Source organism: Mustela erminea, chromosome 2 (assembly GCF_009829155.1).
Source record: "Mustela erminea isolate mMusErm1 chromosome 2, mMusErm1.Pri, whole genome shotgun sequence".
NCBI lineage: Eukaryota > Metazoa > Chordata > Mammalia > Carnivora > Mustelidae > Mustela > Mustela erminea.
Window position 1 is genome coordinate 147,360,097 of NC_045615.1, and position 27,262 is coordinate 147,387,358.

The 27,262-nt window shown below is 35.7% G+C and overlaps 1 protein-coding gene across 21 annotated transcripts in view; it reads left to right on the top strand.

Annotated features, from left to right (window-relative positions):
- ADGRL3 (adhesion G protein-coupled receptor L3) overlaps positions 1-27,262 on the top strand; it is an 827,333-nt gene that overhangs the window by 498,018 nt on the left and 302,053 nt on the right. For 18 of the 21 annotated variants that reach the window (XM_032334435.1, XM_032334436.1, XM_032334415.1 and 15 more), the window contains 2 exons: positions 23,049-23,063; positions 25,221-26,021. In XM_032334435.1, coding sequence (XP_032190326.1) covers positions 23,049-23,063; positions 25,221-26,021 — 816 coding nt within the window. The remainder of the gene's footprint in view (positions 1-23,048; positions 23,064-25,220; positions 26,022-27,262) is intronic. The other 3 variants (XM_032334417.1, XM_032334425.1, XM_032334428.1) reach the window with 1 other exon arrangement.

Sequence of the window (27,262 nt, forward strand, 5' to 3'; positions counted from 1 at the left end):
TCACAGCGAATCAAAGATTGATTGAAAAAAAAAAAAGTATCAGTCTCTCCCCTTGCCACTCAGTAAACATTTCCGTAGGACGTACCCTTCTGTGTGTTCTCATACTTGCCAAGAAAGGTAAAATGCCAATGGAGACTTTTGATTAAAAAAAATAATAATAATAAGTGGCAGTTTGTTCATTTCTTTTAAGATATTGATTTTACTATCTTTTCAACTTATTGTAAAGGTATTTGCTTGACCTTGATTTTCTTCATGCTATATTCGTCTCACTTTGCTCAAGCACACGGACATTTTTAGTTGTCTGATCAGATCTTCGAAAGTCTTTGCAGCGTGTGGGAATCTTTTTAAACAAATGGAAAATAATTACGGAAAGGTAACGAAAACCCCAGAGTTTCACGTGTTTCTCTCTCTTTGTATGCATCCTGGCATGTACCGTGGTATGTAGTATCGGCCACTGTTCTGAGACCCCCTGAGGAGAGGCCCATATGTGCCCACATACCTGCTTTAAGCCTCCCAGGACCCTGTTAGAGGCACTGTGGAGGGCTTAACTCACAGTGTCACTGTGTGTATTACTCTGGTTCAGACTCAAAGTGGGTCAGTCACCCTGTCTTTTCTTCTTTCCCTTCTTTTGTGGCCAACACGTGTAATTTTTCTTCAGAATGCGGCTTTCCATTCACCCAAATTTCAGACACTCCCTTCTGAAATTCAGGTTTCATGGGTCATTTGGCACAGTTACTGGCTTCTTTCCAAATTTGCCGTTTCCCTTTTGTTTAGTATTGCTGACATTTTCTTGTTTATTCATAAAAAATATGTGAATTTACACTGGCACTGGGAGAGGGTGGCCTCTTTGCCAACAATAAGTGTCATTTGGGATGTAGAGGGATTTAGAGTTATATAATAAATTGTCTCATTCTAGGTAAAGTAATGTATCAAAGTCATAAATCTTACCTTTCAAATGCTTTTCTTTAATGGCAGTTGCTGGACATTTGTTGTTTTTGTGTCTTTTTTTTTTTCTATATCACAAGCAAGAAAGCTTTGATTATTCTTCTTTTTAAGGGAGGCTTAAAGGATACTGTTTTAAGGATACTGTTTTTGTTTTGCTTGTTTTTAAGTTACTGCTTATTTAAACCCTTAAGCTCTCCGATTTTTTAAATGCAAAATTTCCAAGTTGAAAATTCAGAATTTCTTGGATGTATTTTTAAGTAGAAAGAGGAAAATTCAGTAAGGTGTCAAAGAAATACATGATGATTTTTTTTTTACTTACGTTTTTTCAGTTACAAATGAAAATTGATCGAAGTTAAAGAATTACTATTCCATTCTTAACAACTCTTAAATATTCAGTTTAAGCCCTACTTTATCCATAGACCATTTCAAAGAGTTATAATTGATCTTGATATACATCCTTCTTACCATTTGTAGCACAAACTTCCATTTGTAGAACTTCTTAAATTTAGTCTATTATTTTTAGCTCATTTTAGCCCAATTCATCTTTAACATGGTACTTGATTTCATATTTAAATGTTATCTAATTGGCCCATGTATTTAATTTTCTGCTTATGCAATGCAGAAATCATATATTTATTTAAAAAAAACCAATAATAATAAGAGTAATACTTGCAGTTACAAAGTGTTTACTCTGTGTTAGGCCCTGTTTATTATGAAAATAAGCTGGACAGGTAAAGAAATTTATTTTACTTTATCTTTTTTTAACAACAAGGAAACAAAGCACAGAAACCTTATGTACCGGGGTGCCTGGGTGGCTCAGTGGGTTAGGCCGCTGCCTTCGGCTCAGGTCATGATCTCGGGGTCCTGGGATCGAACCCCACATCGGGCTCTTTGCTCAGCAGGGAGCCTGCTTCTCTCTCTCTGCCTGCCTCTCTGCCTACCTGTGATCTTTCTCTGTCAAATAAATAAATAAAATCTTTAAAAAAAAAAAAAAAGAAACCTTATGTACCTCACACAATGATATATAGCTGTGCCATGGTAGCACCAGGATTTGAACTCATTTGAAATGATGTGACTCAAACTTGTTCTCTCAACTGCTACACTATTCAGCCAAGTAAAATATACCGTCCAATGAACTATTTGTTGAATAAATTATTTTTCATAGATCAATCTTAATTCTCCCGGTAATGATTAATATAGGCATTGTTAATGATTGCAATCAAATTACTGCTTTATTCAAGCTACTAATACTTGGGCAGAGAGGGTTACACATGATAGTATAGAATTTAAGTAGGTGAATGCATCAAACTTCCTAGAGTGACTTTTGGGTCCCAGTGACTTTTATCAGAATGTGGGCGTGCTATCTCCTCGGCAACAATTACTCAAAGAAGCATAAGATTTTACGATAGCCAAGTGGGTTTTGCTGTGGTTGAAGCTTTGAAATAATTAACCTAGAAAACTTGCTTTTTACTTCCTAAGCTGAACTTGGTTAGTAGAAGCTACTCTTCTAGATATTTACAAATGAGATGGGTTCTTCATCTTATCCAAGTGTCTAAGCAATGACATTGAAAGAAGTTCTGGGGTGCCTGGGCGGCTCAGTTGGTTGAACATCAGCCTCTTGATACCAGCTCAGGTTGTGATCTCAGGGTCCTGGGTTTGAGCCCCTGTTGGGAACCACACTGAGCGTGGAACCTTTTTGAGATTCTGTCTCTCCCTCTGCCCCTCCTCCATCATATTCTGTCTCTTTTTCTCTCCCTCCTCAATGAACGAACAAATGATTGAATGAATGAATGAATGAATGCAGTTCTGAAGTGGCTGGGTGGTAGGTTTCCCTAGGTAGGTTTTGGAGTTAAAGTCTTTGTGAAATTCTGTATTTACAAAAGAAATATTTTTAATGACTTTGTTCAGAAGCAATAGGTGATATTTACAGAAAGAAAAGCCAATGGGTCAGTGGTGGGAAGTGGCCATTGACCAGTCTTGAACTTCAAAACAACCTTATTGATGGGTCAATATAATTGAAGGGTCAATATAATTGATGGGTCAAAATAATTTATTGATGGGTCTTCCCTACTTTTCTTTGGTCTCTTCACAATGTCCCTTTACTTTTCTGGAGACTGTAACCTGCAGTATTCCAGGTACCTGCCCACAAGAGCTCTTGCCTTTGTCCTGGATGGTTGACACATCGATTTGTCTGCCCAGGTGGAAAGCCAAGAGGTCTAATTCCAAAAGGGTGTTACTGAGTAAGGGTATTGTAGATTATGCTTACACATCAATGGTTGTGAACTTGTATGTATCCATGTGCATTTAAAACACATCCAAATACCAGAATCTTGGTGGTTCTCTTGAATACGTTAAAGATCATTCACAAATATAGCACTGTCTGTATAACTCACTTAGTGTGTTGCCCTCTCAACATAACTATTCGCTGACCTACTACATTTACATGATTGTCAAGGTTCATATATTTCAGGTAAGTGTTACTGATGTGGGTTTTTGTTTATTTTATCTTGTTTTGTTTGGACAGTGGCTGTCCTTTGAGTAAGGTGTGCCCCACATGTTACCATGTGGTTCCACTTAATTTAACACATTGTGCAGGAGATATTATGCTTTGTAGTTGTATTAATGATAAATTCTGCATATTGATCAAAATCTGACAGCACAATATAGGAAGGAGTTGTGGTATACAATGAATTAAACAGACTTTTATAAACTTTCTAGAAATGTTACTGAAAGGTGGACATTATTTCTAGGTAAAGCCCAATCCCAATACTTTAATGACCTAATTAGGCATATACTTTTCTTTTCTTTTTTTTTTTTTTAAGACTTTATTTATTTGACAGACAGAGATCACAAGCAGGCAGAGAGAGTGGAGGAAGCAGGCTCCCTGCTGAGCAGAGAGCCTGATGCGGGGCTTGATCCCAGAGCCCTGGGATCATGACCTGAGCCGAAGGCAGAGGATTAACCCACTTAGCCACCCAGACACCCTGAGGCATATACTTTTCTTAACACAGCCTCATCTATCACAGATTGCTTTTTCCTAAAACATATATTGTAGCATGATTGTCAGTATTTACAGTGCAACCAGATATTGCCTGTCTGTTGTCATTTTATTGGGAGACGGTATTTCACTGTACCAGTTACGGATATTTTGTTTGCAATGTCCAGTTCCTTCTGCTTGAAGGAAGGAAGTTCCTTCTGCCACGTTTGTTGGTGCTTCTTTCAGTTCTTTTTTGTGCGCTGCTAAAGTCAGGATCCATTGGGCAACAGGGCATCTTGTGAACGTAACAGTGCCACGTCAAACCATATGCTTCAGATATTTTGCTATAATGATACAGTTGTAAAACCAATAGATACCACTGTTTAAATGAGTCAATTAGACTACCACTGGCTTCGAATGGTATCAGGGAAAAACATTTTTGACAGTTTGAGGAATCCTTACAGATAAAGTTGTATCAAACATTTTCATTTGATTCCTTACTGTGTTATATTCATAAATAACAGTATATCATTTTAGTTAGAGGTTTTGAAACCTTACAAATCTGGGTTGAAATTCCAAGCCTGTCAATTATGAGCTATGTGTCTTTAGACCATTCTGTTCACGAGCCTCAGATCCCTCATCTGCTAACATGAAGATAACTGCAAAATAAATAATTGAGAAGCTATGTGTAAAATGTTTAACACTTGTCAAGTATATAGTAATCAATCACTTAACTAAATGGAATTTAAAAAATTAAGGTGTGTAATTCACTACAGTATACCTGAATTCTCACAAGTTTTTACTTGCAGTTATCTAGGGAGAGGAAGAAATTACTTTTTCCTACTATCCTCATAGTTTTCCTATCTGAAGCCCTCCATGCTGCATTAGCAGAAGTTAGATTAAAAAGAGAAAAAGCGTGTGAACTTAATATTTAAGTTCTGTATGGCATAGGAATCTTTATAAGGAAATGAAGACCCTATGAACTATTAAACCTGAGAGCTTTTATTCTAGTTTTGACAAAGAGCAGAAAGTTGTGGGAAAAAAGGATAGGATAAAACAGCATGAGTGAAGGGTGATAAACTGGGGGAAATTTAGGTCTATTGTTTTGGATTCTTCTCAGCATCCCTCTTTCTTCAGAAATAAGGATGTTCCTTTCTTCTGGGTATAAGGAGGCTACCTCTTGGCAAAAGGATTTTATGACTGGCTTTAGGTGAGAAGAGGAAGGTTAGAGAGTCTTTCTAAGGTTAGAGAGAAACTTACTGTTTCTCGCAGTCCTTCAGCTTAAAATATTTACTGTGCCAAGGTGCCATAGGTAAGGAGATATTCTCATCTCGTTCATGGTCAATACTGTTACATAGCTGATCACATTATGTGAGCGTACTTGTCTCCTATTTAAATTCAAGAGACAGCTGCCATCTGCATGAAAGCGAATGATGTCTCGTTCTTTTCTGTGTTTTTAGTTCTTTTTGTCTCTTGATATAGCACTCTGTGTACACGTATGTTCACATTTCTGCGTTGAAATGTGTTGTTTTAAAATTAAAATCGTCCTTTGTGACAAAAATGACTGTCATATGCTTTGAAGATTGTCTATCAGTTAAACCTGGGTATCTGAGTTGTCTAACACCCAGATTACATGGAAAATTATGAGGACTGATATTGCAACTATTTCTAAGTACCCTCCACGTTAAAAAGTAATTATGTATACATGTAATGTTAAGATTTTATTATTATTTAAGTATGTAAATATGAATGAATATTATCATATCACTAACTTGATTCAGAAGACTGCTTTTACATTCATATACCTAGTGTCATTTTATATTGATTATATCAGTACTTAATTGTTATTTTTGGTTATTCTCTCCAATGAGGAAATATTATGGAGCTAATTATGCTTCTAGGATGAGGACTGAGTGTACTTTTTTTTTTTTTTGGTATCTTCTTCATCCGTCTAAAAATTAGTTTGTATTAACTCATCATTACGTTCATTAAGTCAATAAATCAGCAAGTATTTTTTGTGTACCCAGTGTTCAGCAAAGCATGCATTCTCTTGCCTTTAAATTGCTTATAAATATTTTAGGTTGCTTGCTAATTTACTGTGTAGATTAATTGACCTTGATCTACTTCTAGGTTTAAATTATGTTCTCTTGGAATCTTAAAAGTTACAAGAGCTCTCTTTTCCATACATAAGTTAGTAAACGAAAATATATGAGCTAAAATTGCAAACATTCCTATCTCTTTCGTACTCTTTATTATTTTTTTTAAAGATTTTATTTATTTATTTGAGAAAGAGAGAGAGAGAGAGAATGAAAAGGGAGAGGTCAGTGGGAGAAGCAGTCTGATGTGGGACTTGATCCCAGGACTCCAGGATCATGACCTGAGCCAAAGGCAGTTGCTTAATCAACTGAGCCACCCAGGCACCCTCATACTCTTTATTCAAGAATTCTGCTAGTGCTGCACTGTATGTTAACTAGCTGGTCTGTTCTGTATTTTTAAAGGCCAAGAAGCAAGACCCTAGAAAAAGAGCAATGGTTTTTATGTAGGAAGTATTTTAATAATTTCTTGTGATAGAGGTCTATTTAAACACATCTTCTCTTACCAATGTAAGAAGGGCTATCCCAGGGCTAAATTTAGCTGACTTCCATCATTGCATAAAGTAGCAGGAAAGAATTATTACTTCTGCTGAAGCCCACTCGTCAGTGGAGCCTTAGTTGCTTGTGAACTCAGGACTCATGACCCAAGTGATTTATCTTCCTCTTTCTCCATTCCCAAGTTTGACATAAGAATAGACAGAATCAGCCACAAGTTCTGTTTTTCCTCTCTCTCTGCCTGCAAGAGTAGTTCTGTGGGATGTGTACATTTTAGACCTTTAGCAACAATCCTTTTCTGAACTTTACCTTCTGAACTGCAGGTAACTGGAAAGGATGTTAAAAAAATAAGCTAGAAGTATTGCAATAGTATTTTTCTTTTAAATGGGAGGAAAAGTGAAGAAAAACTGCTCTGTTAAAAAACGGGATTAATAACATTTTTGTGGTATCCCAAATGGAAGTGATATTAAATAAATATAAAACTAGACACCATGAAAAAAATAGAAGTTCAAGATTAAGGTAGATGCTGTTTTGTTTGCATATCTGTGCATACATGTGCACATGTATGTGCACACACACACACACACACACTATTAGTAGACGCCTCTAACATACATAGTATACCTTTGGTTCAACTATGATTTCACCCAGACCCAAACTGAGCTATTTTGCTGGCACTTAGTGCACTAGGCACTACCTAATTCTCATCTCAAATGCCTCCTATTTGTCTTTTAGCATTCTCCCAGAAGACTTCCCCAAGGCCAGTAGTCTGCTTGGCTAGCCACCAGCCATCTGCTTGTGTACTGGGGAATTCACTGGGGAAGAAAGGTCTGTGCATCATTACCCCAGCTTTATATTTCGCGGAGTTCTTAACAGAATTTGGTCCTCCTTGCCATCAGTGACAACTTCAATAGTAACACATATTGTAGCTTTTCTTCCTTTTCTATCTCTCTCTCCCTGTTCCATTATTAACACTTGTTTTCTAGGATCACTTCCCAAATAAAATACCTGCATCAAAGTCCCTATCTTGGCCTCTGGTTTCTGGGGAGCCCAAATTAGAATGCTATACCATATAGGAACATTTGAATTTATTATGTTTGAATAACTCAAGACATGTAGACAAATCAATGAGTATTTACCAACCATTTAATTATTTAGTGTTATTACGAAAATAATATCACACAACCAAAAAAAGAAAAGAAAAGAAAATGTCACATAGCCTTTTGTAAATCTGATTTGACAAAATAGTAATCATCTTATCACCTCCTTTAACATTTAACATATCATCTACCTTCTTGGAAAGCAACTGTCATCTTGTTGGTGAAATAACATTTACATGTTTGAAACAGTTGGCCGATATTATGAGAATCTGCTCCTTTCTGGCATTTTACTGATTACTGCGTTTCTTGTTAGCTTACTAATTAGAGTGATGTCTTACTCCAGATCTCACAAGGTGATCAATTTCAGCAAACCTTTCTTCCGAAATCTTATCTTTCAAAAGCAGACTTTCCAAAAAAAAACCAAACAAACAAACAAAAAAAAAAACAGACTTTCCTGAAAGCTGTGGTTCACATAGGAAGTTATGAAAAAAACTTCGTAGAGGAGGAGGGATTTTACCTGATTTTAGATGAACGTATTGGAGACTGTGAGAGTCAAAAATTTTTGTAAGATTTCATTTATTTATTTGAGAAAGAAAGAGAGAGAGAGAGAGCTCATGATCCATGATCGGGGTAGAGAGGAGCCGAGGAAGGGGACAAAGCAGAGTCCCTGCTGAGCAGGCAGCCCCATACAGTGCTCCATCCCAGGACCCTGGCATCATGACCTGAGCTAAAAGCAGACACTTAATAACTGAGCCACCCAGGTACCCTATGAAGGTTAGTGGTATGTATAAATTAGTGGTATGTACAAGGGCACAGAGAGAAGAGAATCATCATGTTTCATCCAAAAGAGATGGTTAGGGAGAGAGTGGTCCTATAACCACCTTGCTTTCTCTTGTGTAACAATGGAAGTTTATGTGCAAAAAATATATATAAAAATGAAAGCAAGTCATTCATTTATACACAGCTTTTCAGAGGGAATATAAAATGTGTCATAAATAAAAATTCTGGCATATATTTACTGAGATATTTTGGATTTGACATAAGTGTGTAAAAGAGGTATTATAGCTATTTTACATTTGTGTACATGATCTGTCTTACTAAATATCAGTATGTTCCTTTGATTGTATTTTCGTAACCAAGGATAAAATGATTGGCACATAGAAATGGGAGAGGACAGGTTGCAGCATCCCGTGTACCTAGTCTAGCTGTTGCATGCTTGACTAATTGGTCAAAAGGGCTGTAGAGGACTGGTTACAGAAGCCTTATGTATAACCATCTTCCATGGGAGGTAAGAGACTGAAAAAGCAAGAGTTTGTTTGTTCTCAAAGTAAAAAAGAAAAGAAAAAAGAAAAAAAGAAAAAAAAATCTTTCTCTCTGCAATACTGCTGGGAGAAGTACTGACTATTCCAAATACTTTGTTTATTCCTCCATTATCAGCTTAAAAATGATGACTAAATTTCCTTTAATTTTTATTTGTCCAAATGCAAATAAACTAAGTTTGTTAATGACTTATTTTTCTGGGGGTAACTTTAAGAAAGGCATGAAACTAACATCATAAAATTAAAACAATTAACTTAAGCTATCTTGCTTCTTTCTATAGTGAAGCAGTCATATGGCTGTCAAAACGATAGACGATAGCTTTTGAAGTCTTAATATACCCTTGATTGGGCCTTTTCTAAATATTCCCAAATACATATTAGAAATAGAGATCTGGTCCTATTAAACTGCCATTTATTAACCTTACCCGAGTAACACTACTGCCAGAAGCGAAAACAGAAAAACAATTTCTCCCTCTGCCTTCTTGAAGTTTGCAAGATAAATACGTACCAATTTTAAATGAACGTGAACATCACTAAACTAGACAGATTTATTGAGTTAGCTTGTAGCAAAATGAGCTTGCTCCATTTTCACATACTTTTTCTGGTAGTAAATGTTTTAATCTATTGATGCCATGGAGAAATGCTACATTAGCTATAAAACAGAAAGAGGGCACTGTTTAGTGACAGGACCAATAATATGTATAATGCAGCAAACACTTCACAAGAATTTAATGGGCCTGGACTCAAGTAGACAGTACATAGTTTACAAAGCTGAGGGGGAAGATTCATTAGACTGCTGGATCCTTCAATGCATAAACTTAACTGAGACATGATATGAAGACAACAGTTCTTCAGTGGCAGAAGAAATTACATTTGATTTCAAGAAAAAGGAAAACACATTCCCACGGGATGCTACACAGCAGAATTTTGTACTCTGTTCTTCCTTTGGCAGTATAAGCATTCGATACTTACTTTCGTTGTGTGGAGTTTAAAATGTTCCATTACAAATCTCTCCTCTTTAAAGCTGGTAGGCACAGTAGAGCCTAGAGCCTCACCCTGATCTGATCAATCCTTGATACACATGTAACAAGTGAGAAGACTTGGAGGTTACCATCCCGTTGTTTGGAATTTAAAAATAGCAACCTGAGGAATCTAAGATATCTAAAACTTACTCTAAACTCACTCTGTCCAACTGTGTGTGTCACTTATTTAAAAGTAGAGATACCAGATTCTGAGCTCGTATAGTTTGTAGATAAGTGGCAAATCAGCCAAAACTCACAAGTTGAGATTTCATTCAAAATATCATCATATTATCATCATCATATCATCAATACATCAAATGTATTTTTTACACTTTATTGACATTTGCAATCAGGCATCAGACTGTTGAGTTACTTCATTTTCTGGATGAGAAAAATTGTCCGTAATTTCTTGGGAGATGATGCGACCGTCCAATGAGCATAAACCTTGCAGCCAGATTGTCTTTTTTCAAATCCTTATTCTGTTTCTTATTGGATTTGTGACCTTAAGATTTCTGAACTGGATTTTTCTGCCCCACACTCTCTTCATCTGTAAAACGGTGATAATATACTTACCTTAAAGAGAGGTTTTGGTAGTTCAATGAGTTAATAGTTTTTCCACACAGTAAACATTCAAAAACTGTGGGCTGTTGTTGCCGTAACTGCTTGTTGGTTCAAATTATGCATTTATTCAGTCATATCTGAAAATGCCCCGGACTACAAGCTATTTTATTTTCAGTGTTCATTATTGTACAATATAACAGGATGGAACAGAGTGGAGTAGTTTTGTTTTGTTTTAGTAATTAGATATTAAGCCAAAAACTCAAATGGACTTATTAATTAAACCACGTATTTAGAAAATATTTCCTGCAGCACAATTATGCAACCCATATCTACATTTTATTTTAATTGTGTTTCCTTTTATTTTGCCTTTGGTAATATGAGTAAACTTATACCAGTTATTCAAGAGCATCAAAGGGAAGAGGCCCATTGTCCTGATGTTATAAATTTAAACTACATATTGAGTAGTTTCTCTGTTCCAGGTACTATCCAAATGGTGGGACACAGCAGTGAATAAAATGGAGAGAGCGCTTGAATATAGATGCCTAACTTTCTAATAGATTAACAGAGTGTGTCACGGGATGAGGTTTCCTGAGGAGATAGAGTTTCCATTTGAAATTTATCTGGTGTTTAATGTTGTATTTTTAAAAATAATCACCTAATGTGGTAGATGTAATAATAATACTTATTTAATAATTAGTGTTGGGGCACCTGGGTGGCTCAGTGGGTTAAGGCTCTGCCTTCAGCTCGGGTCATGATCTCAGGGTCCTGGAATCGAGCCCCGCATCAGGCTCTGTGCTCAGCAGGAGCCTGCTTCCTCCTCTCTCTGCCTGCTTTTCTGCCTGCTGGTGATCTTTCTCTGTCAAATAAATAAAATCTTAAAAAAATAGCATTGCTACTATACATAACAAATTAAAAGTTTAATAAATACCAACCATACTTGAGTAGATATCAACTTTTTGTTTTATTTTGTTTTGTCTAGAAGGAGGTTTATTTCATTAAAAAGTAAAAAAAAAAAAAAATACACCTAATAATATTATGCCATGATATTTCATTCCTCGGTGCTCTAACCCCCGCAAATTCATTTTTATGATTCCTCTACAGAAAGCTTTCAAGGGAAAACAAACCATTGGGGGCTAGTTAGTTTAAATAGACAGTAAGGTATGTTGCCACTAGTGCAATCGAGAAAAGAATAATGTAATCACTTGTTTCATTCCCTCAAACTTGCTTTTCCTCTAATTTCACACATTTCACTAAAATAAACAAAAAGTGCATTCAGTGAATTACTGAACAGATGTTGGCTGAGTGTTATAAAGAACAGGCGGGAAAGCATACTTTGTTGTTTGTTTTAATTTAATTTTAGATTTAATGTGTGAGCTTTGGGTGTTACACCACATTACATACATTTGAAGGGCTCTCTGCTCATTTCTTTTCTCAACTTTGACCTAGCTAATGCACAACGGTCACTTGAGTATTTATTCCTTCTGTCACTGTCTCTCCAAGGAAGAGCATAAATCCATCAGGAAAACAGATGACCGTGAAGCATAAGCTCCCTTTCTTGGGAGCACGCAATTCCTGTGTCAAAGATTATAACGCTGCAGAACTAGACCCCGTTATAAGTGCTTTCAACTGGGAGTGGGAAGTAAGTAGAAACTCTATTGGGCTGGGCCAGGTGGATCTTGATACAGGATTGTCACAGACCCACTGCAGTGGACCCTGGAGAGTTAAAGAAGAAACAGGAAACTCTCAGGAAAAAAACTGCTACTTCTGCAGTTTACTCTAAACTCCATAATTCATAAAACATGTTTTCTTCCTTCATTAGGAAAAAAAAAAAAAAAAAGTAGCAAATAGTTTTATGTATGCCACCTTCTTTGGGGGGCACATTTAACCCTTCTACCCCTGCATTTCTTACCTTTCTGCAGACGTTACAGATTTCAGTCAGATGCTGGCTCCTGGCCTTCCAGGAGACCACAGTGTGCCTAGTGGGTCTGGAATCTGACCCTGCCCTGAGGGGTGTCCCAAGAAAGTCTCCTGTCAGAAAACAGATCTTAAATAGATGGTTCTGAAAAGAGGTTCTTTAGCAAAAAAAAAATCAACGTAGTCAGTTTTTTCAATATATGTTATTATTGGTATTAACACTAACTTTAAAAGACTTTTTGTTTCTTTGTTGAAATCAAAATCAGATATTGTCACTAACAGCAGGCCGTCAAATCATTTTCTATACCCGTTAAATGTAACTTAGAGGATGAAGTAGGTTTGGCATTTAGAAGGAGGTAGCCAAGAACTGCCTCCTCCCTTAGTCAATGAAAGTACTCAGCGATAATAGTACAAGTAACTTGCACTTGAAAGATAGTGGTTTAGCACTTGGGTTCTTTTGTTGTTGTTTATTTTTATTTAAATTAAATAACATATAATGTATTATTGGTTTCAGAGGTAGAGGTCAGTGATTCGTCAGTCTTATATAACACCCAGTGCTCATTCCATCATCCAGTTACCCCAACCCTACCCTACCAACCCAACCTACCCCAACCCTACCACCCCCTCCCCCTCCAGCAACCCTCAGTTTATTTCCTATGATAAAGAGTCTCTTATGGGGGCGCCTGGGTTGCTCAGTGGGTTAAGCCTCTGCCTTCGGCTCAGGTCGTGATCCCAAGGTCCTGGGATCAAGATCCGCATCGAGCTCTCAGCTCAGCGGGGAGCCTGTTTCCTCCTCTCTCTCTGCCTGCCTCTCTGCCTACTTGTGATCTCTGTCTGTCAAATAAATAAATAAAATCTTAAAAAAAAAATAGAGTCTTTTATGGTTTATCTCCCTCTCTGGTTTCGTTTTCTTTTATTTTTCCCCCCTTTCCCCTATGATCCTCTGTTTTATTTCATAAATTCCACATATCAGAGAGATCATATGATAATTGTCTTTCCCTGAGTGACTTATTTTGCTTAGCATAATACCCTCTAGTTCCATCCGTGTTGTAGCCAATGGTGAGATTTCATTTTTTGTTGGCTGAGTAGTATTCCATTGTGTATCCATTGTATGTTCAGTTTCCGTAGTGTAGTGGTTCTCACATTGTATGATCTACTGTATGTCCATACCACAGCTCCTTTATCCATTCATATGCTGATGGACATCCGGACTCTTTCCGTAGTTTGACTATTGTGGACATGGCTGCTATAAACATTGGGGTAGCACTTGGTGCTGACTTTGGATCCTGGTTTGTCACTTACTATTTATTGAACCTATCTGTATCATAGTTTCTTTCTTTCTAATATTGAACTAATAATGCTACCTACTTTACAGCAGTAATATAATTGTTAAGTAGATAATACCTATAAATTATTTAAAACCATAAACTAGGTGCAAAAATAATGAATACTGTTATGCTGAAAATAAATAAAAAATAAATTAAAAAAAACTAAAACCATAAACTGGTCATTAGTAACTACTCAATTATTATTAGTTATCCTCATTATTTTTGTCATAATCACTTTTCTTGTTTGCCAGAGAGCAAAGCAGAGAAGCTAAAACTGTAGGCTCAGAAGTTCAAATATCAGCTCTACTTACTGCTAATGACCTCTATATTCAATCTTCCTTCTGTTATGATGGTGACAATAATCTCAACAGGGTTGTTCTGAGGATTAAATAAGATGAAATAGATTAAGTATTTGGCCAAAAAAAAAAAAAGGCAAAAAACCCTGACCTACTATAAAAGTTAAGTAAACTAGACTAAAAATAGCCTGTTTCAGTGTTCAGGAGAAATTTCACAGAGATGACAGAATCTTCATTAGCAATTGATTGTAAAATAAATATTTTGCAATGTGCCATTCTAGGAGTAGATAGTGAGAAAGATAATAAACTCCACTATCGAGAGATAAGATGTGCTATCTCAGGAAGATTTTGTGTTCCTGCTTAGCAGAAATGAGCTACATTCTTTACCGTCTGTAAGATTTGTTCTCTTCTCCTCTGTTCATATCATTGAACAAACCACACCAAGTTTATATTTGGAGCCATTTGCCTGTGATTTTGAAAATGTGTCAGTGCCAACATTTACTGACCAGCAGTTAAAACAAGAAAATGAGATAGAACCCAGTAATGCCTGGGTGAATGATCTTGGGTTCTCTGCCTTCAAAAACCTTCATATATTTCCAGAAGAAAGATAAAGAGAAGGTAAAAATATCAAATACCAAACAGAATAGTGAGGCAGTATAAGTGGAGTAAACTAGAATAGGTAATTGACAAACAATGGTCATGGGATAAACATCCAGTGGGTTGTTTTTCTACTAGCCCATGAGTTAAGAGTATCTTTTACATGTTTTAAGGGATGTTAAAAAAAAAAGAAGATGACGACTGTGAGGACAACAGCTATGCAGTGCAGCTGTATGTGGCTCACAAATCTTAACTTACTTACTTTTTGGCCCTTTGTAGAAAAGTTTTCCAGTCCCCACCCTAGAACATTACTGAAAATCCCCCCACACACACACAAATCAAGTTGAAATTATATGTTTATTCAATATGGGACTGGTAAGTAAAGCAGGATTTATGGTGGAAGAATTTAGAACAGAGAGATGGTTTGGCTTAACTAAAAATAGTAGGAGATATGAGACATTCTTTAGAGGGGCTACAGAGTGAGAAAAGTTGAGAACTAAATATAAGTGTGGACTATATGAAGTAAAAATAAATAAACCATTATGAAGAATATGATTAGCCCATAGGATTAATAAGACATAAAATTGGAAAAATATTATAAGAAACACACTTATGGAAATTTATAGTAATGAATCTGGAAACTTGGAATTTATTCAGAAGAATCAATATTAGCATCTTAATTTTATCAAACAACAAAAAAACAAGTGGGTAAGAATCTTTACTTTTCAAGAGGTTCATTTAACATGTATAGGACATACGTGGTGTGTACGTTTTTGCTGATGAATTCCGAGATTAAGATTTTTTGTTTTGTTTATAGTTCTAGGAATCCTATTTGCATTATTTATCTTGTTTTTTATTAACCATGATATTATGTAATACAAAATCTTTTCTACTTTTTGGCTAGTGAATCCAGTCTCAAATTGGGTGGGGTATCTGGATTACCTCTACAAAATACTGAAGTATGTGGTAGCTCCAGATTCTTAAATTACCCCTCACTTCACACGTCTTTTCATTTCTATTTACTCAGGATGTTTTTTGTGTGCATTGGGGTTTTTTTTCCCCCCTTACTGAATGACTATGCGTTTTGTCATCTCATTCTCTTGCACCATATGATGATAGAAACTGCCAATTCCATGTTTAATCAATCACAAGATCATAAGTGCTCTTATAAGACTGAAGGAACAATGGTAAAAAAAAAAAAAAGTAACTTGATTTCTTGTAGCTTTTGATGTTTCTCATCAGAAAATTAGAACATTCATTTCTGTACTCACAATATATAAAATTGTTAAATGAATCAAAGATAGCATATTTTTCATAATTTCTTTTTAGTACTATTAAGAATTAAAAAGCAAATTGTGATTTGGGGCTAATATCTAATTCTTTGCCTTCATATTTTTTTATTTGTAAAATATTGGCTGAAACTAAATGACATCTAAAATAAAATTCAATCCCCAAACTGCAGTAATTATAGCATATTTACTGAATGTAGGATTAGATTAGATTAATTTTGAGTATCTTGTTTATTGCATAAGCAGTGGATGTATAGAATCTGGTAATTGGGATCAGTCAAAAATTAATATCTCAGGAATAAATGGGTGACATTTCCCATAAAAATTTGATTTTAGTCAAAGTGCTGTAGCTGGTGTTTTTAACTTTGACTTCTCTTAATGATTCCCTCTCTCTGCCAATCACTTCTTGTCTATCTTTAATCTCTTTACACAGGTCCTCTGAAAGCATTTAAAAATAGCTTGTTATTGGTAAATAATTATACTGAAAATCACCAATTATTAGATTGTAAGTTTCCTGAAGGCAGAGCTCAGTTCCTCCTCTATACCGTGCTCATAATAGTACCACCAAATTCATAGTTTCTTTGAGGATTACACAAAATTATCCACATTACCATGCACAGAGTACATGTTCAGGAATTGTTCGTTATTATGATTACTATCACTTCTCTGTATTCACAGCTCTAAGGCCTTGTAAACAACAAATACGTTCCATGGGCCTAATATACTGTATGTGTATTTTTATGTATATAGCATAGTCTTATACACCCTGAAGGAATTCTCTTTTTGTTTTTTTTTGTTGTTGTTGTTCAGAACCTGTTTTTTAAAGTTTTTATTTGTCAGAGAGAAAGATTGAGAGCACAAACAGGGAGAACAGCAGGCAGAGGGAGAAGCAGGCTCCCCACTGAGCAAGGAGCCTAACTTTGGGCTTCATCCCAGGACCCTGGGATCATGACCTCATATATCCCCAGAGTCTACTAATAACACCATTTTCTTTTAAATGTTAAACTCACCGAAAGATTTTACAGATCCACCAGAAGGATGGAAAGGTAGCCTCAGTTTCTGCATCACCTATAGACACTGTATTTAAATGTTTAAATGAGAATGTGCCTAGTGAAAGCATCTTCTGAATTACTGACATTTTCAATCTACACACTCCGGAATGAAATTCATTAGAAGGTAGTAATTTTGGAAGCACAATATATAAAGCCATTGTAACACAAGGTGCTTGAGCAGCACTTTTATTCACTGATGCACAGGTATTATTTGAAAAACATAATTTAGAAGCTGAGCTGCAGAGATTACCCCTGTCTTTCATTAAATAAAGGATTAGCACCTTATTTACAGAAAGAGACAGATGTCTGTCAGAATTTTTGATATGCAGTATACCAAAAAAATTAATGAACTTCACAGATCTTTTCATTTCTTTTTACTCAAGTGCTTCTGTATTTTCTTGGTGTATGTGAAGTAGAAAAAGAGAATGTTCTCTGTATCAGAATAATGAGAATTAACAGGATATGAGGTATGCAGCACAGGTTTGTTTCTGGTGATAAGAAATATCTTGTTTCCTTGGCCAAGAAACGAGGAACCATTGTTTTTTTAGTATTATTTTTTTAATCTTCTCTGGAGAGATGGTCTGTGTCACTAATCTCAGGGTTAATAGCACTGAAGAATATGGCATCCAGGCTCATTCTCTGAAAATACTATAGTGCAGTTCATCCTTGCATGGAGGCATAGAAATATTAATTGAGCTTTTTCTATGTGCTGAACACTGGAGATGCAATAATGAATAAGATCAAAACTTGTATTTGAATTCCAACTCTCCCACTCACTAACCCAAAGAGCAGTGCTTCTTTGTACCTATTTCCTCACTTGAAAAGACAAGGAGAATATCTACTTCATAAGGTTGCGGTGAGATGATTAAGTTAGATTGTATGCAAAAGTTCAGTGCACTTTGTAGCACACCGTATGCCCTTAGTGCATGCTTAGTGAATGTTCATTCTTGTAACAGAGTGGCTGCCCTCAGGAAGATTCCATTTGTGTTCTTTGTCTCTCTAAAGTGCACTGGATTTGTTGACAGAAGGGAAACGGACAGCAAGAATGCAACAGTTTCACTGAGTTTGCATGTTGTAAGAGCCGGTGTATGTTAGATAAATGACTGACTCTGCCATCTACCAGTATTGTGCTTGGTCAGCTCCCTTAACCTTTTGGGTTTTGGTTGACTCATCTCTGATATGGGAATAATAAATACCACATCACAGTGTTTGTAGAATTAAATCGAGTGATTCATGTGAAAACATTTTGTTAAGTTACAAAGTGCTATACAAGTGACAGTATGATTGTAAACTTTTGATTATCCACTTATAGATGGCTATTTTTATGGATGATACACCAGCAAATTTTCATCCAAGACTGATTTTTTATTGCTTAATTAGTTTGCCTTTTTATTTTCTCCTTCACTGCCCAGCTGGCTAGTGACAAGTGTGGTCCAAATGTATTTTAATAGTCCAAGCCAGATGTAACCAAGAAAATAATACTCTTCAAAATACTACCAAATTTCAATGATAAAAATAGCTGCTTATACATTATTTAATGTTCTATAACCATCTTGTGTTCCCTGTGTTTTTTATTTATATTTCAGAAATACAGAGGCATCATTGGATTATATAACATGGAAAATGTATGGTATGACTTACAGTTTAAAAGAAAAGAAAATTTCAGCTACACTAGAATTCGACACAATTTTATAGTTCTTAGTTATGACAATTTAGTTCTAACAGTTTTTAGCACACAACAATTTTATTTCTCTGTAATTTGCAACATAATTTGGAAGAGCTTGGCAATGCATGCATACGCTCTCTCATCCATACCTTTTCTAATTAAAAAATGCAATTCAAAAGAGCTGCATATGGTACAGATATGGATAGAACTAATAACATCTTATTTTTCTAAACAATAATATGGCTATTGGCTATATATTATATCTCTTTATGAACTGTTGGGAAATTTTACCAGTCTTTTTTTTTTTTTTTTTCTGTTTCTGCCTTTTATACAGAATAAAATTACCCTTAGTTTGAATTTGTCATTTACTCTAACCACAGGATATAGCTTATGACATTAAGTTTGACAAAGGACAACAATGAAATCACTTTAAGGAAATATATAAACGTATTTGCAGAGGCTGAATGGACAATAAAAATAGTTCGGGGATTAAAAGTGAAGAGCGAAAAAGAGAGTAACTAGTTCCAGAGAGAATTGGAAATGAACAATGACAGCTATAATGCCAGAATTCAGGATATTGGACCAGATCAAAAGACAGGAGGTACTGAAGAAGGCTGAGCACAGATGTCATCGTACAATTCATTTATTTATGATCTCATTACAGAGAGGAGAAAAGGGAGTATTTTTGGTCTGTGTTTTTAGATCATTGCAGACTGTTTTATAGCAACACTTTTTTTCTTGCCAATATAATCCTCAAGACTATCCATACAGTTTTTCTTATTTTCCTTTTTTTCCCTCCAGTTTTACACTTAATAGGGTGGAGATACATACTGCTCATAAATTGTACTTTCCACCACATCCATTAAAATATACAAAGACATTGTACAGATAATGTCATGTATGTATGACTGTATAGAGAAAATCCAGATTCCCTTCACCATCTTTTCTTTTTGCTACATGCTTAAAATAGTAATGACCTCGATTTGGATTATGTATTAATTCAGTAGCTGTTCACTGAGTATTTATTATGTGCCGGGCACTATGAGGTTATGAAGCATTTAGTGGCAATGGTGTTAACTTGTATCCATACAATTTGTTTGTGTGAGTATTTTTTTTTCCCCAGGGGAAAGAAGCTTCTAGAATCAGAATTAGATGATGACAGTGACTGGCTAATCCTAAATATTTCTAAGCTTTTCAGTGACAAATTATGTTTGCCTTGCCAGTTTTTGTTACGGGAATATGATTTGTGTGTGCTTGTTTCCACTTAAATTATAGGATTGTTTTACTTGAGTCTTGAAAATAGCAAATAAGTGATAAATGAGCTACAGCCAGTCATGACATAGGCAAGAACATAATAATTTTCTCCATAGTGAAACTGCCTAATAAATCTTAATTTTGAATAACCCATAAGTAAGAGAAGCAAGCTTTACTTATGCTATGACTGATGCCAGTTTATCTCAAATTAGACCAAGAACAGAGATTAAAAGTAAAATCTTACCTAATGACGATTGAGAAAATGGATGGAAAAGTTCTTTGAAAAAACAATATCAATTAAATAGTAAGATGGTATTTACAGAATAATAAATATCATTATCAATGTTTGTGTCACATATCCCGTCTTCCTCATTAAGTGTTTGTTGAAGAAATACGAGTCCCCAAGAAGTTAGGATAACTGTGCTTTAGAATAAGACAATGAGGGGCGCCTGGGTGGCTCAGTGGGTTAAGCCTCTGCCTTCGGCTCAGGTCATGATCTCAGGGTCCTGGGATCGAGCCCAGCATCGGGCTCCTCTGCTCAGCGGGGAGCCTACTTCTCTCTCTCTCTCTGCCTGCCTATCTACCTATGATCTATCTCTGTCAAATAAATAAATAAAATCTCAAAAAAAAAAATAAGACAATGCGTATTATGTGAAATAAAACTTAAGTGGTGTGTGTATACACTTTATGCTCCAGAATATAAGGGGCACCTGGGTAGTTCAGTTAAGCATCTGCCTTCGGCTCAGGTCATGATCCCAGGGCCCTGGCATTGAGGCCTGGTTCAGGGTCCCCAGTCAGCAGAAAGTCTGCTTCTCCCTCTCCCTCTCCCTCTTCCTGCCACTTCTCCTGCTTGTGCTTTCTCTCTCTCTCTCTGTCAAACAAATAAATAAATAATCTTAATAATAAAAAAAAAAAAGAGTACAAATCCTCTGCATACAATTCTCAAAAGGATATATATTTAGAAGTATTTCAAGGAACAAAATTAGTTCTATCTATATTTTTATAGTCTAGTTGCTGAAAAATGTCAGCTTCCCTGTGACTTCCCACTCTCAATCTCCACTTTCACTGTAAGGTGAAAGTGATTAAATATATATATTGATTAAGTATATATATTTTAAAGATTTTATTTATTTATTTGACAGACAGATCTCAAGTAGGCAGAGAGGCAGGCAGGGTTGGGGGTTGGGGAGAGGAGGCAGGCTCCTTGCTGAGCAGAGAGCCAGATTCGGGGCTCAATCCCAGGACCCTGGGATCATGACCTGAGCTAAAGGCAGAGGCTTTAACCCACTGAGCCACCCAGATGCCCCAATTAAATAATTTCTTATGGTGGTTTCTTCTGCTTCCTTTAGTTGTCAGTCTGAACTCAGACTGTGAGTATTCAGACCTGAGTATTCTAGTCACAAAAGGAAGTGCACCTCCTAAGGAAAGCATTTAACTGACCTGTAATGAGGCGTATAATCCAGTGAATACGGCAGTCGCTCGATAAAGACCGAAAAAGATGATCAATTACAATAGTATAAACAGTTGTTAAGAATCCTAGAAATACTATTAAAATAAGATTTGTATATTAATGAGATGAGACGTCTTTAAAAAAATACCCCATTTGCAACTTCTTGAGCATAACTACTTTTTTTTTTTTCAGATTTATTTATTTTAGAGAGAGAGAGATAGCGAGAGGGAGGGGCAGTGAGAGAGGGAGAGAATCTCAAGCAGACTTCCCACTGAGCATGGAGCCTGAGGACAGGGGCCTCAGGATGCTGGGATCATGACCCAAGCTGAAATCAAGAGTCGGAGGCTCATCTGACTGAGCTCCCCCGGCGCCCCAAGCGTAGCATCTGATGTAGGCTAGTTTGATCGATCTTCGAACACATGTAATACTGGGCTTTCAAAAAGTCAGTGGAGAGAAATGAGTGTGATTTTGACGACAGAGGACACAAGAGCTTAGATCAAAGCACAAAAAAACTCACCCAAATATAATTACCAAAACAGTATTTCTCCCTTATTTTGAAACTTCCCTAGAATTTTATTTATTGTGCAGTAATATTTCAGTTCATCTATTCCATTGATTATTTTTTTTAGATTTATATCAACTGCAATCTGTAATTTTTAAGTTTGTATTTTGAACGCATTTTCCCCCAGCTCTTCTCCTTGTTTTTTGTTGGTCCCTGTTCTTTATTATTATTTAGGCAAATTGTCTCTGCTGAGACAAATGCTTGTAAAAGAAACAAGATAATGCTTGGTGAGATACATGGATATGTTACAATTTCCCAGAATTTTTCCTGACTTATATTGATCAGTACCTTAAGATAAAAATGGAATCTAATTTGAGACATGCATGGCCATAACATGGCTGAGGGTTTCAGTTTATTCTTAAAAGGTATGTTGACTCTGTTAAGAATTTCAGAAAAGGCCAGAATAGACTCATTATTTGAGTCTATATAATAGACTCATTATTTATATCAACCTTCTGATAACAGATTTTTCTGAAAGATATTTTTCCACAATATCAAATATTGGAAAGTGGGAGGGAGAGAAGTTTCTTCTATAAAGATTCTGAATCCATCTACTTAGGATGAGAGCATTTCCTCTTAATTTGTAGCCTCATGAGGTTTATTTCTCGTTAAGACTGACATGGAGAATCTTAGGCTTAGGAAATGAGTTCCGAGTAATTTCTTCTGAATCCTTGAGATGGGTAAAAATCAAGACTATTATGTTAAATAGTGTTATAAACTATAATATTTTATAAATGAGACTAGTCAAGCTATTTGAAAGCTTTATGTGTATAATTACCTTCCTAACTTTCGAAGGGAAATATTGGTGTTCTTATTATGAATATTGTATGTCCTATGCCTCTAGTTTGAAATTGTATGTTTTTTTCAATCTTAGCTTGAATAACTTTTGCCTTATGTTTTCTAAGTCTGTACTGTGTTTTTAAGTTTATAACATGATTGCTTTTTAAAAAAAAATAATTTTACTAGGGGAATGTTTAAGAAAAAAACTTATGTTCCAAAACCAAGTATGAGTGAAATAAATGATTTACTTTCAGTTTGGAAGAGGTGAATAAAAAGTGCTTGGCCAATACCGTACCATTAATCTATTCTCTTTTCTCCTTTCTCTCTGTACTTCTCTCTCTCCAATAGAAGTGGAACAAAAAGGTAATTAAATACCTTTCATAAATTATATACTATTTATAGGCTAAGTTATTTAACAGTTTAACATTTAGTTAAAATAATTTTGTATTAATTCTTATCTATTTTATGAAAATTTATTTACTACTTCTGCTGCTCAACTTCACTTTAATCTGTTGTGATGACCAGTGCTGGTTTGATCCTTTTATCCTAAAACAGTTTAATCATGTAAAATTTTCAACCATGCATTTTCTTCCTCTTTACTTTTAAATAAGTAGTTAGAAAATCCAGTAAATGGTGGTGGATATGACTGCTTTAAAATTGTTTTTATTTCTATACTAGTTAATTTTCCATAGCTCTGGTGTGGTGTCCCCATTTTATTAATTTTTAACTGTTGGGGGAAAAGGGGAGACAGTTTTCTGAAATACCTTCTAATAAATTACTTTAGTAATGATGGGCTCATTATTAACCAACTTAAAGTTTATATTCAATTTTGACAACAATGCCTCTCCATTCTTTATAATTATATGCATCATATTAGAAATTCTTCTAATCATCAATTTTATTATTGAGTACAAATTGATGAAAGCCCTCTATCCTTGCTATGGAAGATTTTGGTGGTCAGCTTGGCCCTTGAACTTTTCATTTCTACAAAAGTAAAAACTTCGGACATTTTAATAATGCACTCTCCTTTTTAATAACCTGCACATCCTAGCTGAGTTTTTATCTTAACTCATTTTCCACTGGATCTAGGCTTATAGTTGCTGTTAAAGAGCTAATGACTAATATTAAGAGAATAATACTTTAATCATTAAAATATGGTTCAACATCCGAATTCCTTATGATTTCTTAATTTCTCCACCTGGTACCCTTGTAATCATTTCAAATATAACATTGGACTGCATGATTGTTTTTCAGCATATTTGCTTGGCAAAAATACTAGAGCAGTGTTTCCCATAGCAGGTTCAACAGAACACTACACTTTAAACAGGCTCTGTAGAAAATGTCCCATGATTAAATTAGATTGTGAAATTTGCTCATCTTCCTCACTCCTGTCTGGGAGATTCACTGATATACCAAAGCTATTAGAATCTCTGCCACAATTCTATTTAATATACTATTTCTTAAACACAGCTGAGGATCCCTGTTTTCTTTCTGTGTAACATCTAGTTATACCACTTGAAACAGGTGCTTCAAGGACTGCTCTCTGGGAAACATTGCTTTATAGCCCCTGCATTATAAGCCGGCCAGGGTTGCTTACCCCTATTCACACAGTGTGCTAACTGAATCATACTAAAAATGAAGTGAATCAGATAATTCCTGCCCATTTTCAATCTGAAGTATGAGCAGCAAAATATTGTAGCAAGTAATCTTGTTTTTTAATGTTCTTCTCATGTAACAGTAAAAGGTACATGTTTTTAAGTTCCAATACTACTGTATTTAACAGGACATTTTTAACTGATTAAAATCTAGATCTTGGGTTCTTTTCTCTGTAACCTTTTACCTTTCTTCTTTCCTTATTCCTTCTTTCCTTCCTTTTTCTTCCTTTCTCTTTTTCCTCCCAGTATCCATCCATCACCCATTTTTAATTGTGTGGGTTGCATGCTCTGTGTGTGCTATAGTAGCTTTAAGAGGTTTTTTGGCTTTGTTTTGTTTGTTTATTTTTTTGCTAGAAGATTCAGTGGCCTGTAGTATAGGGCTTTTCTTTTCCTTTATTATTATATTAATTAGTATTGGATTTCTATTTATGTCTTAATGATAAGTTATTGAGGGGTTAAAATCAGAGTGAAAACAATATACATATATATATTTAATTTCAAATAAGATACATGAAATATTACGTAAAAACATTTGTATTTATTTTGTGTCTATAGAATACATAGACATACATCACACCTGTATATATATATATATCCAAAAATAAAGTATCACATGTTTATAAAGGTAAAAATCAAAGGAAAACACAAGTACTCCTAGAAAGGCCACATTTTTCAGCAAATGAAATCAAAATGATTTTGAGCAAATGTCAGAATTAATATGTGTACTCAGAAAAACGCAACAAAAGAATTAAGTGTTGGTGGGTATATCTTGTTAGAGTTACATTCCATTTGATGAAAAAGAAGAATCTCTAACAAAATATTAGAATTAATATGTTTATTATTTTAACTCTTTCCCTTCCAACAGTTTTTCTTTGTCCTGGACTACTGAAAGGGGTATACCAGAGTGAACACTTGTTTGAATCCGACCACCAATCTGGGGCATGGTGCAAAGACCCTCTGCAGGCTTCGGACAAGATTTATTATATGCCCTGGACGCCCTACAGAACCGACACCCTCACTGAGTACTCCTCCAAGGACGACTTCATCGCCGGAAGACCTACCACAACCTACAAGCTCCCTCACAGGGTGGATGGCACAGGGTTTGTCGTGTATGACGGAGCTCTGTTTTTCAACAAAGAGCGCACCAGGAACATAGTCAAGTTTGATTTGCGGACTAGGATAAAGAGCGGAGAGGCGATCATAGCAAATGCTAATTACCATGATACCTCCCCTTACCGATGGGGAGGCAAATCTGACATAGACCTGGCCGTGGATGAAAATGGGCTCTGGGTGATCTATGCAACAGAACAAAATAATGGTAAAATTGTCATTAGTCAATTGAACCCTTATACCCTACGGATTGAAGGGACGTGGGATACTGCGTATGATAAAAGATCCGCTTCCAACGCATTTATGATTTGCGGGATTCTGTATGTGGTCAAATCTGTCTACGAGGATGATGACAATGAGGCCACAGGGAATAAGATTGACTACATTTACAACACCGACCAAAGCAAGGATAGTTTGGTGGATGTCCCCTTTCCTAATTCATACCAGTACATAGCAGCTGTGGATTACAACCCCAGGGACAACCTTCTTTACGTATGGAATAACTATCACGTCGTGAAATATTCCTTGGATTTTGGACCTCTGGATGGTAGATCAGGTAAGTTTGGCTTTTTGATGATACTGGAGGGGGAGATGTTTGCGGTTTGTTTTTGATAAGTTTTTTAATTATATGATTAGACTTTCTTTGTTGTCTTCCTTCTGGCCTGTGTAGCTGAAAACTGATCATTATCTTTTCATCAACAAAATCTTGTTGTTAAGCACTTTAAGCTATTAAGAACAAAAAACGTGTAAGAAACTTTTTCTCCCTTGTGTAGCTAGTCTCCAATCTTAAGCCCTTCTCTGAAGGGCATTTTTATTATCAGCTGGTTAGTTCTTTGTGTAGTGAAGTACACAAAACCTTTACTAAAATAGAATGCCATCCTGTCTAATTAATTGTGACATACCCTCAGAAGTGCTCTCCACTTGGAAAAATGTCAAGGGCTGCCTTGAGATAATACTTCAGGACCCCTAGGACAATATGTTCACTTTGCAGAGAGTGTCACATATGATCACCCCTACTGGGAACCTTGTCGGTTTGAGTGAATATATGAGTATACCTAATTGATACATACAGAAAAATGTTTATAACCAATAAACAACAACAACAAAAGACCTCAATTTTATAAGAAAAAAAACAATGCAAAACAGTGCTTTAAGTAAACCAGAGATCATCTTTAATTCTAATTCTTTTTTTTAAAAAATATTTTATTTATTTATTTGAGAGAGAGAGAGAGAGAGCACAAGTTGGGGAGAAGGAGCAGAGGGAGAAGCAGACTTCCCACCTGATGTGGGGCTTGATTCCTAGCAACCTGGAATCATGGCCTGAGCTGAAGGCAGACTCTTAACCCACTGAGCCACCCAGGTGCCCCCCCCCCAATTCTTTAAAATTGTCTTTTTCCTCTCTAGGACATACCATTTCCTTTTAATGTTATTTAGAGATAGTCATAAATTGTTTTATTATTTTAAATATTTGTTTACATAACCGAATAGAATTCTCTAAATTTAGAGGTTCGATTCTTTTAACTAGCAATAATGCTGTTCTTCATGATTAAGTGTAATGGAAAACTAAGATATAGGTGTTTGAATTTTAATAGTAATATAGCAATTCAGAGATTACACTGTGTGTCTCTCAGTACTCATATGTTAATATAACTTGTTTTCTGCCATGCTCTTACCCTACATGTACTACCATGCTGTTCTGATTCCTAACTTAGTTCATTACACATGTCTTCTTACACAACTAGATTCTAAGTTCCATATGGACACCGGTATAATATATGGCATATATAAAACAAAGGC